Genomic DNA, 16,046 nt, shown 5'->3' on the forward strand with positions numbered 1-16,046 from the left:
ATTGTAAAATTGTCAGCATTCAACATATCAGGGGCAATATTGTGCCTCAAGGCTTGGGAGGAACCGGGGTTGTATCCTCAGGTGGAATTGAAGACCACCAGGGTCGGTCTGGCTGTAGCGGGCATTGGGCATTTCCCCGGGAGGCTGATAAGGTGGGAGCCGGTTTTTCAGCAGTGGGGGCTGGTTTGTTACTCGGGCGGGTTTCTGCAATATCAGCCCCCAGAAACAAAAGCAGCATTGCTTCCCACTTGAATCCTCACCCCGATCCGGGGGCTGGTCCGACAAAACTCCCAGGGCTGCTTTGGGTTCCTAGTCCTACCCTTAAGATTACCACAGAAGGGGAAGTCTAAGGTGAGTTAGGGGAAAAGAACAGCCCTTCCCAATCTGGGATCGACAACTCCCTAAATTCGCAAGGAATGGTGAATTTATAGATTATCCCGAGACCACCGCCCACTGTTGTTGTAACATTGTGGTAGCCTTCTGGCAAGGCAACGCCACATCAGGGGAAGCCTGGGCACCAAGCCAGGTCTCTGTTAAGAATAACACATCTGATTACCTAGAAAGGTAAACAAATCCGATTTGTGATGTGTTTCTAAAGAGACTAACGATTTCAGCTACACCACCAAAAGATGTTATTACCCCTAAAGGATAATTCACACTGAGGACCAGGAGAGGTGGAGGAGGGGGTCATCCTTGCAGCGTAAAAATAGTCCCTATTGGACATAAGCCAGTGTTAGACTCTGTCCTCCCACTAGAGGTCGCTGTTGCAGAAGCATGGCTGCTTCCTTCCCTCCAATACAGTCCCTGTTGAGTCAGGCGAATCTGGTTCACTTGGAAGACAGCAATTTCTGTCTGTTCCCATTATGTACAAACTCTTTTTGTTGGGATTCAGCGGTGCTGATATGAGAGACAGGTGCCACAGTGACACCTGTGTCCAAGAGGCAGAATGCAGCTCCTCCTTGCGACAAAGTCAGTGTTATACCCTGTTTATCCACTAGAGGTCGCTGCTGCAACATGCCTGCTTCCTACCAGGACATGCAGGGGCTGCTGCTGACGTTACGTATGCTCTCTGTTGACTGCTTAAAACCCACTGCAGAGCAGGTACATGCTCTGTGGGATTAAAGACTCAATATAGAAGGTTTCCAAGTGGTAGGGTGGGGCGGATATGGCAGCTGAATGAACACTGCAATGTCCCTTCTGACAGCAGGTGCTCCTTCTGCAAGACCTGAGCTGGCAACCCCATCCCATGGCTAATGACTAAGTGTGGCTTGTAAGAGCAGGGGCCAGATGTACTAACATTAGGAATACCCATTTCCTAATTGCGATGATATCTGAATCGCTATTAGGAAATCAGTATTCCTGATGTACAAAAACTTTTATTTCTAAATAGTGATTACTACTAGGTTGCAAATCAACCTACCTCATGAATATTAATGAGGGAGGTCGCAATTTGCGAGCCATTAGGAATCGCAACCATTACAGGGATGGTGGCCTGCTGCGGTCAGCAGACCACCAAGTCTGTGACTGCTTGTAAATAAAGCATTCTCTCCTTTTTTAATGCAGCCTGTTTTCCTAAAAGGAAAACGGAATCCGTTTAAAAAGAAAAAAAATGAAACTTTTAAGTTCCATTATTTAGGAGTACATCATTTTTCTACAATCTCAAAGGGGCCCCAAAGGGACCCCTCCCCATTTGCAAATGTGTTACCACCACTTTTAAAATGTTAGTAAAGTATTACTCAGTGGCGACCGTAATTCCGTTGCAAAACAGTAATACATATTATACCTATTAGGTATTTGGAAGGGATGCCCTAAACACACAATTTCCAAATACCGAATCCTAAATGCAAGTTGTGATTTAGTAACAAGTTACCAATGGCATTTTGCATTTTGTACATTTAAAAAGGCATTTTTCCTGTCGCAAACGGGCCGATTCTGTGATTCATTGATTTGCGAAAGGAAAAATGATTTGTGCATCTGGCCCCAGGTCACTTGTCTGGGCAGGGATGGATTAAAATAATTAGTCCATATCTTTGAAGATTCATGCATGACTTTGTACACATGTGAAGATTTATTGTATGTCTTTGTACACATGTTAACATTCAAACATGTCTTTGTACACGTGAACATTCATCCCTGTCTGTTCACATGTGAACGTTCAAGCATGTGTTTGTACACATGTGAGCAATCATCCATATCTTTGTACACATGTGGACGTATAATCATGTCTTTGTACACATGTGAGGACTGAAGCATGTCTTTGTACACATGTGGACGTTTAATCATGTATTTGTACACGTGAACACTGAAGCATTTCTTTGTACACATGTGAACATTCATCCATGTCTTTGTACACATGTGAACATTCAAGCATGTCTTTGTACACTTATGAACGTTCAAGCATGTCTTTCTACACATGTGAACATTCAAGCATATCTTTGTACACTTGTGAACATTCATCCATGTCTTTGTACACATGTGAACGTTCAAGCATATCTTTATACACATGTGAACATTCGTGCATGTCTTTGTACACATGTGAACATTCGTGCATGTCTTTGTGCACATGTGCACATGTGAACAGGCCAGGGAGGAGTACGGTGGAATCATGTGTGGTATTTTCCAGTCTTGTAAATTACTGGAGCTGGGATGTATTTCGCCAGGGGGGCGCAGAGGGTGTCCGGATCGTGTGGGTGGCAGGGCGTGCGGAGGTGGGGGGTCTTGGGTGCGGGAGACTCTCCATCCCTGTGTTTTTCGAGGGACAGGTGCCTTGGTGACGGAGTTACACTTCACTTTTTCATTCTTTTAACGTGTTGGTTTTTTTCCTGTGGGGGAGGGGGACAGGGGGGCTGTTATACACAAATAAAACAGTATTGTGACATTTATACACATAAAAATGTAAAACAACAGAATACGCTTCACGGGGATAAGAGGGGAGCCAAGCACTCACTTTTGCCCCAAGGTAATCAGTTTCTAAATATTTTATGTGCAAGTTATTTGCATTTTTCAAGCGCGAGGAAGAGAAGGGGGGTAGCACATCGTGCGGGTGGGACACAATACTCGCGCATGGCTGGGGACAGTTCTTGCCCAGCCCGGCCCGGAGGGGGCGCTCATCCGACCAGGAACCCTCCTCCTTGAAACATTAAGGGTCGCAAGCCCTGTTGCCAGTAGCGACAGAAGTCGTGATTTATGTCTCAATAAGCGGCCCTTGGCTCAGCGAGTCTCAAAGTGCTGATAACCAGGCTTTTATTGCACCAGAGAGCAGTATTCAACTTATCGACCCCGGGAGGATTAACGAGGTCTGGAGGGGCTCGAACCCGTGACCCGCGTTTATCTGCGGAGCAGGTACAGAATCCGCGGAGCCCTCCTGCTAATTGAGAAGGAGGGTCCGGGTACTCTGGGGAGCCCAGGAGGGTGCGAGGGCTCTGGGATTGTAATATACGCAGTCCTGCTTTGTGCTCGTAATATACTGCGTCCTGCCCTGGGCTTGTAATAAACGGCGTCCTGCTCTAGGCTTGTAATATACGATGCCCTGGGCTTGTAATATACGGCGTCGCGTCCTGCTCGGGGCTTGTAATATACCGCGTCCTGCACACATTACCGTCCATCATGTGGACATTACAGGTCACTGCGGGGCACTGTGGGCTCGAAGCGCACGGTCCCGGGCCAGGCTCTGCACAACACCCCCTCCTGCGGGGGTCATTCGTGGCACCCCAAAGATGTGTTTCATCACCAGCACTCTCCTTTGGAGCCCCAGTAACAGCCCTGAAAGTAGGAGTCCCCTGCAGACAGTGGCGTAACAACCTTAAAGGGGGGGGGGGGCATGCAAAGAACATGGAGCCCCCCCCCCCCACGTACTTACTCACGAGCTCTCAGGCCAGGGTGCTGTGCTGAGGGGGCCGCCTGGAGCTCGGGGCCACCACCGGCACCGCAGGGGCTGTGGGGGCCTTTGTTACACCACCACCTGGGAGGGCGCATGTTGTTAGAGGTGCATCTGTCTTTAACTAAATATATATATATGACAAGGTAACCCAGGGTAACACCAAGAGCTCACAGGAGATCAGCGGGGGAGCACAACAGACAAAGCTTGAAGGGACTCGAATTGAACCTTTGAACCTAGCCTAACCAACGCTTAGCTAAGCAGAGGTAACCTAACCCAACCTAACCCAAAGTAACCCATGTTAAGAACATCATATCCTAACCAAACACAACCTAACCTAACCACTCACTCGCCCATCACATCTAACCTAACTACTAACCTAACATACCCACTCACTCAACATAACCTGATCTCACATAAATAACCTAAGCAACAACTCACCCGCCAATCACACCTGACCTAACCAAACTTAAACTAATACAACCTAACCTTAAGTAACCCATAATAACATATCCTAACCAAACATAACCTAACCTAACCAAATACAACCTAACCTAAAGTAACCCATAATAACATATCCTAACCAAACATAACCTAACCTAACCTAACCAAATACAACCTAACCTTAAGTAACCCATAATAACATATCCTAACCAAACCTAATCACATCTAACCTAACCACTAGCCTAACGTAACCACTCACTCAGAATAACCTGATCTCACATAAATAACCTAAGCAACAACTCACCCGCCAATCACACCTGACCTAACCAAACTTAAACTAATACAACCTAACCTAAAGTAACCCATAATAACATATCCTAACCTAACCTAACCTAACCTAAGCTAACCAAATACAACCTAGCTTAAAGTAACCCATATTAACAACATATCCTAACCAAACATAACCTAACCTAACCACTCACCTGCCCATCACATCTAACCTAACCACTCACTCAGCATAACCTGATCTCACTTAAATAACCTAAGCAACAACTCACCCGCCAATCACACCGAACCTAACCAAACCTAACGTAGACAACCTAACCTAAAGTAACCCATAATAACATCATATCCTAACCAAACCTAACCTAACCTAACCAACTACAAACTAACCTAAAGTAACCCATAATAACATCATATCCTAACCAAACATAACCTAATCTAACCTAACCTGACCAAATACAACCTAACTTAAAGTAACCCATATTAACAACATATCAAACATAATCTAACCTAACCAACTACAACCTAACCAAAAGTAACACATAATAACATCATATCCTAACCTAACATAACCTAAACTAACCTACCCTAACCAAATACAACCTTACTTAAAGTAACCCATATGAACAACATATTCTAACCAAACATAACCTAAGCTAACCTAACCACTCACCTGCCCATCACATCTAACCTAACCACTAACCTAAAATACCCACTCACTCAACATAACCTCATCTCACATAAATAACCTAAGCAACTACTCACCCACCAATCACACCTAACCTAGCCAAACCTAACCTAATACAACCTAACCTAAAGTAACCCATAATAACATCATATCCTAACCAAACATAACCTAACCAAAAACAACCTAACTTAAAGTAACCCATATTAACAACATATCCTAACCAAACATAACTTAACCTAATACAACCTAACTTAAAGTAACCCATATTAACACTATATCCTAACTAAACATAACCTAAGCTAACCTAACCACTCACTCAACATAACCTTATTTTACATACATAATCTAACCACTTACCTGCCCATCACACCTAACCTAAATATTAATGTAACATAACCACTCACTCAACATAACCTGATCTCATATAAATAACCTAACCACTCACCCATCCATCACACCTAATTCAATCACTAACCTAACATAACCGCTCACTCAACATAACCGGATCTAACATAAATAACCTAACCTAACCACTCACCCGTCCATCACACCTAACCTAACATAATCACTCACTCAACATAACCTGATCTCACATAAATAACCAAACCTAGGCAATCAATCAATCAATCAATCAGGCTTTATAAAGCTTAGCAAATCACCAGTGAGAGTCTCAAGGCGCTGGGGTTGCTAGCTTCTTTGCGGTGCTCTGTTCACTCAACAGCCATGTTTTCAGTCCTTTCCATAATTTCCAATCAATCAATCAGTAATTTGTAAAGCCACTACTCACGCGTGAGGGTCTCAAGGTGCTGAGGTGGGTGGGGGGAGAGGCTGGGGGGAGGTGCTGCTACTGCTCGAACAGCCAGGTCTTGAGATGTCTCCTGAAGGTAAGGAGATCTTTGGTCTGACGCAGGTGGGTGGGAAGAGTGTTCAACGTCTTGGTGTCGAGGTGCGAGAATCATCTGCCACCGGTTGTGATTCTGCAGACCCGTGGGACGGTTGCGAGGGCGAGGTTGGTGGAGCGGAGGTGAGGAGTTTGAACGTGATTCTCTTGTTGACGGGGAGCCAGTCAGGTCTCTCAGGTGGTCAGTGATGTGGCAGTGGCGGGATGTTCTGGATGAGGCGTGCAGAGGGGTTCTGTATGCGTTGCAGCCTCTTCTGGAGTTTGGCCGTGGCCAGAGCGATGTGGCATTCCTGTGGTGGAGACGAAGGTCGTTCCACGCTTTGGCCACCAGGTGAGAGAAGGAGTGTCCTGCGCTCTTGGATCGGTGGATCCAGGGGTTGTCTGCGAGGAAAAGGGAGGCAGATTTCAGGTGTCTAGTCGGTTGATGAAGGTCATTTGTTTGTTGATATATGCTGGTCCTTCGTTGTGCAGGGCTTTGTATGCATGGGTCGGCATCTTGAACAGGCATCTCTTCTGGTTCTGGAGCCAGTGTAGCTTCTTGAGATGCAAGGTGATGTGTGTCCACCTAGGGAGGTCAACGATGAGTCTTGCCGCTGAGTTTTGTATTGTCTGCAGTCTCTTCAGGAGGCATCAAGTGATTCCTACGTAGACAGTGTTCCTGTGGTACAGCCTGCAGATGATGAGAGCTTGAGTGATGGTCCTTCTGGGGTTGATTGGGAGCCACCTGAAGATCTTACGGAGCATGCGTAGCGTGTGGAAGCAGGTAGACGACACTGCGTTTACCTGTTACTGCATAGATAACTTGCTGTCCAAGATGACGCCAAGATTGCGGGTGTGGTCAGTTGGGGCGGAGGAAGGGCCGAGTTGAGCAGGTGACCAAGTGTTGTTCCATGGTGAGGTGTGGTTCCCAAAGATGAGGACTTCTGCCTTGTCCAGGTTGAGGTTGAGACAGTTGTCCCTCATCCAGTCAGCGACGTTTATCATACGTCAGCGGAAGTTGGCTCTGGTGGTGGAGGGGTCTTCCAGCAGAGAGAGGATGAGCTGGGTGTCGTCAGCATAGAAGATTATGTTGAGTGAATGTGATCCGACGGTGTTGGCTGGTGGGGGGAGGTCATGTACATGTTGAAGAGGGTGGGGCTGAGGGACGATCCGTGTCGGATGCCACAGATGATCTTCTTGGGTTCAAAGGTGAATGGTGTGAGACGGATTCTCTGGGTTCTTCTGGTGAGGTATGAGGCGATCCATCTGAGGGTGTCTCCTTGGATTCTAATTTGGTGGAGTCTGTTGATCAAGATGTGTTGGGAGACAGTGTCGAAGGCGACTGGCAGGCCCAGAACGATGAGGGCTGCTCTTTCGCCATGGTTTAGGAGGGCCCTGATGTCATCAGTGGCTGCGATCAAAGCTGTCTCAGTGATGTGCTTGGCTTGGAATCTGGAGTCCAGAAGGGTGCAGTATTCCAGGTGTTCAGTGAGTTGCTGGTTGATTAACTTTTCAAGAACCTTCGCCAGGAAGGTGAGCAGGGAGATGGGCGGTAGTTCTTTGGATCTGCTGGGTCAGCAGATGGTTTCTTCAGTAGGGGCCTCAGTTCAGCGTGTTTCCTGTCCTCATGGAAAGAGGCCGTGGTGATGGAGGCTTCAGGACTTTCTTGAGCTTGTCGCCAATCGTCTTGCTATCGAGGTTGAAGATGTGGTTAGGTCACACCTAACCTAACCTAGCCCACCACACTTAACCTAACCTAGCCCATCACACCTAACCTTACCTAGCCCATTACACCTAACCTAGCCTGTCACACCTAACCTAACTTAACCTACCCTAGCCTAGCCCATTACACCTAACATAGCCCATCACACCCAACCTATCATTGGAGGACTCAGCATTCCAAGTCTCTGCCACTCACAATAATACCTGTTTGTCTAAGAAACCTTCCATCAGTCTTACATATAAAACTTTAGGGCACGGTGACTTTTTCCCATATGTTTTTAGTTTGACAGATTGCACTCATAGTGTAGACTTGTTAAAAATCTGGCTTGGCTGCAATCTGATTTTCTCTCGGCAAGAATGGTATACGCTTTCTAGCACACAATGGGCTGTGCCCATAGCCCCCGAAGGACGAATTAGTCTATATGTCATATTTTGATAGTCTGTTTGTATGTTAAATCAGCTCATATTCAGTTTTTAAAACTCTAATTTATTAAATATAACACCTGGTCCAGACAGGAACGCATAGCGTTGTTGATGAATATGAACTTTTTGATGTAGCTGTAGGCCTTGCACGCTTTTTACTCTGTATTAAAAACAACAGGTAGAGAACTCACATTTATTTAGTCATATTTTAATAAGATATGGGTTGATTTTAGAGGGTTGTGGTTTTATGGTTCTTATTGTGTTGTATTAGCCTGATCATGTTTTATGGACATTTATTCCAGTAATCCTATGTCTCTCTGCCGCTCTTCTCTCTAACCTGAGCTAAGCTGACCTAACGTATCGCCTATTACATATTATCTCACCTAACATAGGGCCTGATTTAGAATTTGGTGGACAGGTAACTCTGACAAAATGGTGACAGATATCCCATCCGCTGGAATATGAATCACAATTAAATCAGGTCCATAGTCCATCATCAAACAGAACCTATCATCTGTTACCTATTTCCTAACCTAATCCATCTCTCATAGCCTAACCTAACTTAACCTATCATCTATTATCTATTTCCTAACTTAGTCCATCGACCATAGTCTAACTTAGCCTATCATCTATTACCTATTTCCTCACCTAGTCCATCACCCATAGCCTAACCTAACCTAACCTATCATCTATTACCTTTTTTTAACCTAGTCCATCACCCATAGCCTAACCTAACCTAGCCTATCTTGTATTACCTATTTCCTAACCTAGTCCATCATCCATAGCCTAACCTAACCTAACCTAACCTTTCATCTATTATCTATTTCCTAACCTAGTTGTCCGAGTAATAGATTTATTTTATTAATCAAAGATTACAATAATAGCAAATATAAAACACCTGGATCAACACAAATATCAAGTGTCAGTAATAAGTTATAGAACCATAACGTACTAAAATCAAAGCTTAAAAACAGTTAACCCGGATCTAAACAGAAACAAGTTAAATTCAAAATATGAGTCGAAAATATGGGGCTTTATAAACCTAGTCTAAAAACTTGCTTGACATTGTTATCATACTAATGTCCCGGACACTATTAGAATATTGGATAGCTTTCCAGTAACTAATGATTGAGCTAATATCTCAAATGCTCTCCCCTTCTCTGGCAGCTTCTTCATTAGGTCTTTAATGACATTTTAAGAATCTAAAGGAACTCATTTTCATAAACACAAAAAAAGGTTCAGTGCAAAGTATGCAAAGACCTGTAATTTAAAATCAATTTACGAAAGCGACTTACTTAAATATATTCATCAGAGTATAGAGTCAAGTGCTAAAATCAAGAGTATAATGCTTTTTGTGCCTGGTCTGAAAACAGACTAAAACTGTATCTAACAGCCTCCACAGTTGATCTTAGTTTTGCCTCCTTAAAAATGGGTCACAAGTACTTTGTTCTAAATTACAGGAGTTTGGGGCAAATACATAAAATGTGAAGAAGGGATTCAAATGTGAGTCCACAGAGCAGGCAAACATTTTTATCTTTAAATACCGGTGTCCATTTTCCCTTGAATTCATAATTCGGAATATAAAACAATCTGAACCTTAGGAATTTCATTTTAAGATACCCAGGCGAGTTTGACCCAAGATACTCTTGGCTCGGCAAGAAAAAACTGTTGAAGTCTAAATCAATATGGTTGTATAGTTTGGCCCGAGGTAAGTCAGGGTACTTCTGGCTAACATTAAAATTTCCATGGGATAGATTTTACTGAGCCGTTCGAGTGAACAGTGCCAGCGACTCTAAGTCATGTAGTTTGTAACTTCCAACAATCCTGCAATCGTGCATAGAACATGCAACTCTAGATCCTTATATGTAGTTTTCTTCACTTCCTGATGGATTAAGAATTTCAGTGATGACAGTTCCTCTCTTGCACAATCACAGAAGAGGTTCGCTGAGCATCTGTGATGACTGATATTAATGATTTTTGACTTAGTTCTGTCCTGATGACACAGTGTGGAGTAGTCGTACGGATATAAAGGGGGTTATGAACACATTGCATGAAAGTTTTGTCAAGGCTGGCAATGGTTTTCTGGTTTACTACTGGAGATGCATATAACTAGTATGGAATACTTTTCATATTTAATGCTTTCTGTGATGGCTTCATTGCTTTACCGCCAAACAAGTTTGGAAATCTTGCGACTGATTTGGTGATAGTGGCTGACTTAAACTTCCTGATGGTTAGACCATGATATCTTGCTGTCAATTGTAATCCCAAGATAGTCATATCGTTTGACTATTTCAAGGTATCATCTCTAAGGACCCACCTCACCAACTTAGGTTTCTTTCCCAAAATCATGACTTTTGTTTTTGATAAATTGGCAATTAGTCCGTTCTCCAAGTTGAATTTATTTAGATTGTTTGATTGATGTTGAAGGACCATTGGTGTTTGTGACAATATCAATAAATCATTGCCGTAGGCCAAGTATGATATTTTAGCTCTTCCCAGCTTAGGTAGAAATCCTGGTCTGACTCCAATGTCTCCGTTAAGTCAGCAATATTGCTCACCTGGTCCATCATCTTTAACCCAACCCAGCCTAACCTAACCTAAGCTAGACCACCACCTATTACCTAACCTATCACCTATTACATAACTAACCTAACCTATCGTCTAATACCTATTTACTAACCTAACACAGTCCATCACCCATGACCTAAACTAACCTGCCCTAATCTAACCTGCCCTAACCACATTTAACCTATCCTAACCTAACCCTGCCAGTCGGAAGCTGGTGATGGGTGCCCGGTGTCTCACCTTTATCAGCGGCCTCTGCTCGCCCTGCAGGGTGCCCAGCTCCCATCCTATCCTACCCATGCCAGTCAGAAGGTGGTGATGGGTGCCCGGTGTCTCACCTGTATCAGCCGCCCCTGCTCGCCCTGCAGGGTGCCCAGCTCCTATCCTAACCTAACCCTGCCAGTCAGAAGGTGGTGATGGGTGCCCGGTGTCTCACCTGTATCAGCGGCCTCTGCTCGCCATGTAGGGTGCCCAGCTCCCATCCTATCCTATCCCTGCCAGTCAGAAGGTGGTGATGGGTGCCCGGTGCCTCACCTGGATCAGCCGCCCCTGCTCGCCCTGCAGGGTGCCCAGCTCCTATCCTAACCCTGCCAGTCGGATGGTGGTGATGAATGCCCGGTGTCTCACCTGTATCAGCGGCCTCTGCTCGCCCTGCAGGATGCCCAGCTCCCATCCTATCCTACCCATGCCAGTCGAAAGGTGGTGATGGGTGCCCGGTGCCTCACCTGTATCAGCCGCCCCTGCTCGCCCTGCAGGGTGCCCAGCTCCCATCCTATCCTATCCCTGCCAGTCGGAAGGTGGCGATGAATGCCCGGTGCCTCACCTGTATCAGCCGCCCCTGCTCGCCCTGCATGGTGCCCAGCTCCTGTGCCAGGGCGCTGTGCCCTCGCCGCAGCACCTCTCCGTCGGCCTTCAGCTGGGCAGCTAGCGCAAGCACCTTGCCCACCTCAGAGCCCAGGGCCAGCAGCTGCGCCCCCTCCTGCCCACGGGCTGCCCGCAGCTCGGACTCCTGGTCCGCCAGAGCCCGCAGCGCCGAGGACTGCAGGGCTTCGAGGCGCGCGAAGCCGCCGGACTGCTCGGGGCAGCTGGGCTCGATGTAGATTCGGATGTGGGAGTTGTCGCCCTTGTCGATGGTCACCGAGGCCGCGGGGTCGTCGGGGTTGGTGCTGATGACTGGCGGGGAGTCGGTGGCCGGCGCGTGGTAGTGGTTCATGAAGAGGATGGCACCGGTCACGGCGATGGCCAGCAGGATGGCCACGGACAGCAGCACGGTGCACAGGATGTACCCGCAGCTCACCCGCTGGGGAGAGAGAGATGAGGGTCAGTCAGGGGCGAGGAGGGCGCTCATTCACTAGCCCTGCACCGGGCGCATCCGTCCGCACACACATATATTCTATTCATAATCATCCAATTTTAATCAAACACATTTATTTTTATTCGCACACATTTCATATCACTTCACACAATTATTTGTATTCATGTGTTTATTTCTATTTGCACACATTTATTTTTATTCAAACACATTTATTTTATTCACACACATATCAAGCGATTTTACATATTTATTTTTCTTCATGTGTTTATTTTTGTTCACACATTTACTTTTATTCAAACACATTTATTTTCTTCATGCACATTCCGTGTTTTTATATATTTATTTATTTTTAATAATAAAAATGTATTTTATTCACACACAATTCATAGGATTTTGCATATTTATGTGCATTTATGTGCTTATTTTTGTTCACACACATTTATTTTTATTCAAACATGTTTTTATGCGCATGCCATATATTTTTAAATATATTTATCTATTTTTAATCATAAACATTTATTTTTGCACACACAGTTTTTTCATATGTATACATATTAGTTACCTGCATGTACGCTGGGTCCCTGATAACAGTAGCACTGGCCCCTTTTATTCCCTAAAATTAGGCTATTAATCCTGCCAAAATATGGGGGCACTAACAACAAGCATTGGCAAAGCCAATAGGTCTCGCCTATGCAATAGGCTTTGCCGATGTGTTTTAACCATGTTGTGGGGTGCCCTAGAGTGGAACGGCAAAGAGTGGAGTAGAGTGTTCTGGAGTGGCAGATAGACAGGACCGGTGTAGAGTGCATTGGTAGAGAGTGTTGCAGAGTATAGTGGCATAGAATGCAGTGGAATTGAGTGCAGTGGCATTGAAATCAGTGGCGTACAATGCAGTGTCGTATAATGCAGTGGAGTAAGTTAGAGCGGTGCATAGTAGAGTGCAGAGGTGCGGAGTGGAGCAGAGTAGAGTGGCGCAAAGTACAGTTGCGCAGAGTAGAGTGGCGTAGAGTGCAGTGGTATAGAGTGCAGTGGCGCAGAATAGAGTGGTGTAGAATAGTTCAGAATGGGGTGGCATAGAGTTGAGTGATGCAGAGTGCAGTGGTGTAGAATTGAGTGCCATAGAGTGCAGTGATGTAGAATGTAGAGTAGATTTGAGTGGCATGGAGTAAAGTGGCATAGAGTGGTGTAGAGTACAGTAGCATATAGTGGTGTAGAGTAGAGTATAGTGCTGTAGAGTGAAGTGGTATAGAATGCAGTGGCATAGAGTGGAGTAGCATAGAGTTGAGTAGTGCAGAGTAGAGTGGCGTAGAGTTCACTAGAGAGTGCTGTGTTGCAGAGTAGTGTCAGACTGTAGCAGAGTGGGGTGGAGTAGAGTGGCACGGAGAGCAGTGGCATAGAGTACAGTGATCTAGAGTAGATTACAGTGCACAGAGTGCAGTGGTGCAGAATAGAGTTGAGTGATATTGAGTGCAGTGGCATAGAGTGGTGCAGAGTAGAGTAGCACAGAGTGGTGCATAGTAGAGTACAGTGCTATAGAGTGCAGTGGCATAGAGTGGAGCAGTGCAGAGTAGAGTGGCATGGAGTGCAGTGGCATAGAGTGGTGCAGAGTAGAGTAGTACAGAGTGGTGCATAGTAGAGTACAGTGCTACGGAGTGCAGTGGCATAGAGTGGGGTAGAGTGCAGAGTAGAGTGGCATGGAGTGCAGTGGCGAAGAGTGGTGCAGAGTAGAGTAGCACAGAGTGGTGCATAGTAGAGTACAGTGCTATAGAGTGCAGTGGCACAGAGTGGAGTAGTGCAGAGTACAGTGGCATGGAGGGCAGTGGCATTGAGTGCTGCAGAGTAGAGTAGCACAGAGTGGTGCATAGTAGAGTACAGTGCTATATGCAGTGGCACAGAGTGGAGTAGTGCAGAGTAGAGTGGCATGGAGTGCAGTGGCATAGAGTAGTGCAGAGTAGAGTAGTACAGAGTGGTGCATAGTAGAGTACAGTGCCATAGAGTGGAGTAGCATAGAGTGGGGTAGTGCAGAGTAGAGTGGCATGGAGTGCAGTGGCATTGAGTGCTGCAGAGTAGAGTAGTACAGAGTGGTGCATAGTAGAATACAGTGCTATAGAGTGCAGTGGCATAGAGTGGAGCAGTGCAGAGTAGAGTGGCATGGAGTGCAGTGGCATAGAGTGGTGCAGAGTAGAGTAGTACAGATTGGTGCATAGTAGAGTACAGTGCTATAGAGTGCAGTGGCATAGAGTGGAGTAGTGCAGAGTAGAGTGGCCTGGGTGCAGTGGCCAAGATTGGCGCAGAGTAGAGTATAGTGCTGTAGCGTGCAGTGACATAGAGTGCACTGACATAGAGTGGAGTAGCACAGAGAGGGGTAGTGCAGAGTAGAGTGGCATGGAGTGCAGTGGCGAAGAGTGGTGCAGAGTAGAGTATAGTGCTGTAGCGTGCAGTGACATAGAGTGCAGTAGCATAGAGTGGGGTAGTGCAGAGTAGAGTGGCATGGAGTGCAGTTGCGAAGAGTGGTGCAGAGTAGAGTAGCACAGAGTGGTGCATAGTAGAGTATAGTGCTGTTGAGTGCAGTGACATAGAGTGCAGTGGCATAGAGTGGAGTAGTGCAGAGTAGAGTGGCATGGAGTGCAGTGGCGAAGATTGGTGCATAGTAGAGTATAGTGCTGTTGTGTGCAGTGACATAGAGTGCAGTGGCATAGAGTGGAGTAGCATAGAGTGGGGTAGTGCAGAGTAGAGTGGCATGGAGTGCAGTGGTGAAGAGTGGTGCAGAGTAGAGTAGCACAGAGTGGTGCATAGTAGAGTATAGTGCTGTAGCGTGCAGTGACATAGAATGCAGTGGCATAGAGTGGAGTAGCATAGAGTTGAGTAGTGGAGAGTAGAGTGGCGTAGAGTTCACTGGCAGAGAGTGCTGTGTTGCAGAGTAGTGTCAGACTGTAGCAGAGTAGAGTGGAGTAGAGTGGCACGGAGAGCAGTGGCATAGAGTACAGTGATCTAGAGTAGAGTACAGTGCATAGAGTGCAGTGGTGTAGAGTGCAATGACAGAGTAAAGTGCAATAGAATAGTGCAGAGTGGAGTGGCGTAGAGTTGAGCGATGCAGAGTGCAGTGGTGCAGAGTAGAGTCGAGTGATATTGAGTGCAGTGGCATAGAGTGGTGCAGAGTAGAGTAGCACAGAGTGGTGCATAGTAGAGTACAGTGCTATAGACTGCAGTGGCATAGAGTGGGATAGGTGCAGAGTAAAGTGGCATGGAGTGCAGTGGCATAGAGTGCTGCAGAGTAGAGTAGCACAGAGTGGTGCATAGTAGAGTACAGTGCTATAGAGCGCAGTGGCACAGAGTGGAATAGTGCAGAGTACAGTGGCATGGAGTGCAGTCACATAGAGTGCAGTGGCATAGAGTGGTGCAGAGTAGAGTAGCACAGAGAGGTGCATAGTAGAGTACAGTTCTATAGAGTGCAGTGGCATAGAGTGGCATGGAGTGCAGTGGCGAAGAGTGGTGCAGAGTAGAGTATAGTGCTGTAGCGTGCAGTGACATAGAGTGAAGTGACATAGAGTGCAGTAGCATGGAGTGGGGTAGTGCAGAGTAGAGTGGCATGGAGTGCAGTGGCCAAGAGTGGTGCAGAGTAGAGTAGCACAGAGTGGTGCATAGTAGAGTATAGTGCTGTAGCATGCAGTGACAGAATGCAGTGGCATAGAGTGGAGTAGCATAGAGTTGAGTAGTGCAGAGTAGAGTGGCATAGAGTTCACTGGCAGAGAGTGCTGTGTTGCAGAGTAGTGTCAGACTGTAGCAGAGTAGAGTGGCAAGGAGAGCAGTGGCATAGAGTACAGTGGTCTAGAGCAGAGTACAGTGGCAT

The 16,046-nt window shown here is 46.1% G+C and overlaps 1 protein-coding gene across 1 annotated transcript in view; it reads right to left on the reverse strand.

Annotated features, from left to right (window-relative positions):
- The window catches only part of FIBCD1 (fibrinogen C domain containing 1), a 498,989-nt gene that overhangs the window by 273,416 nt on the left and 209,527 nt on the right, over positions 1-16,046 (reverse strand). Inside the window, exon 3 of the mRNA XM_069237071.1 lies at positions 11,705-12,181. Within this exon, the coding sequence (XP_069093172.1) occupies positions 11,705-12,181 (477 nt within the window). The remainder of the gene's footprint in view (positions 1-11,704; positions 12,182-16,046) is intronic.

Source organism: Pleurodeles waltl, chromosome 6 (genome assembly GCF_031143425.1).
Source record: "Pleurodeles waltl isolate 20211129_DDA chromosome 6, aPleWal1.hap1.20221129, whole genome shotgun sequence".
Lineage (NCBI taxonomy): Eukaryota > Metazoa > Chordata > Amphibia > Caudata > Salamandridae > Pleurodeles > Pleurodeles waltl.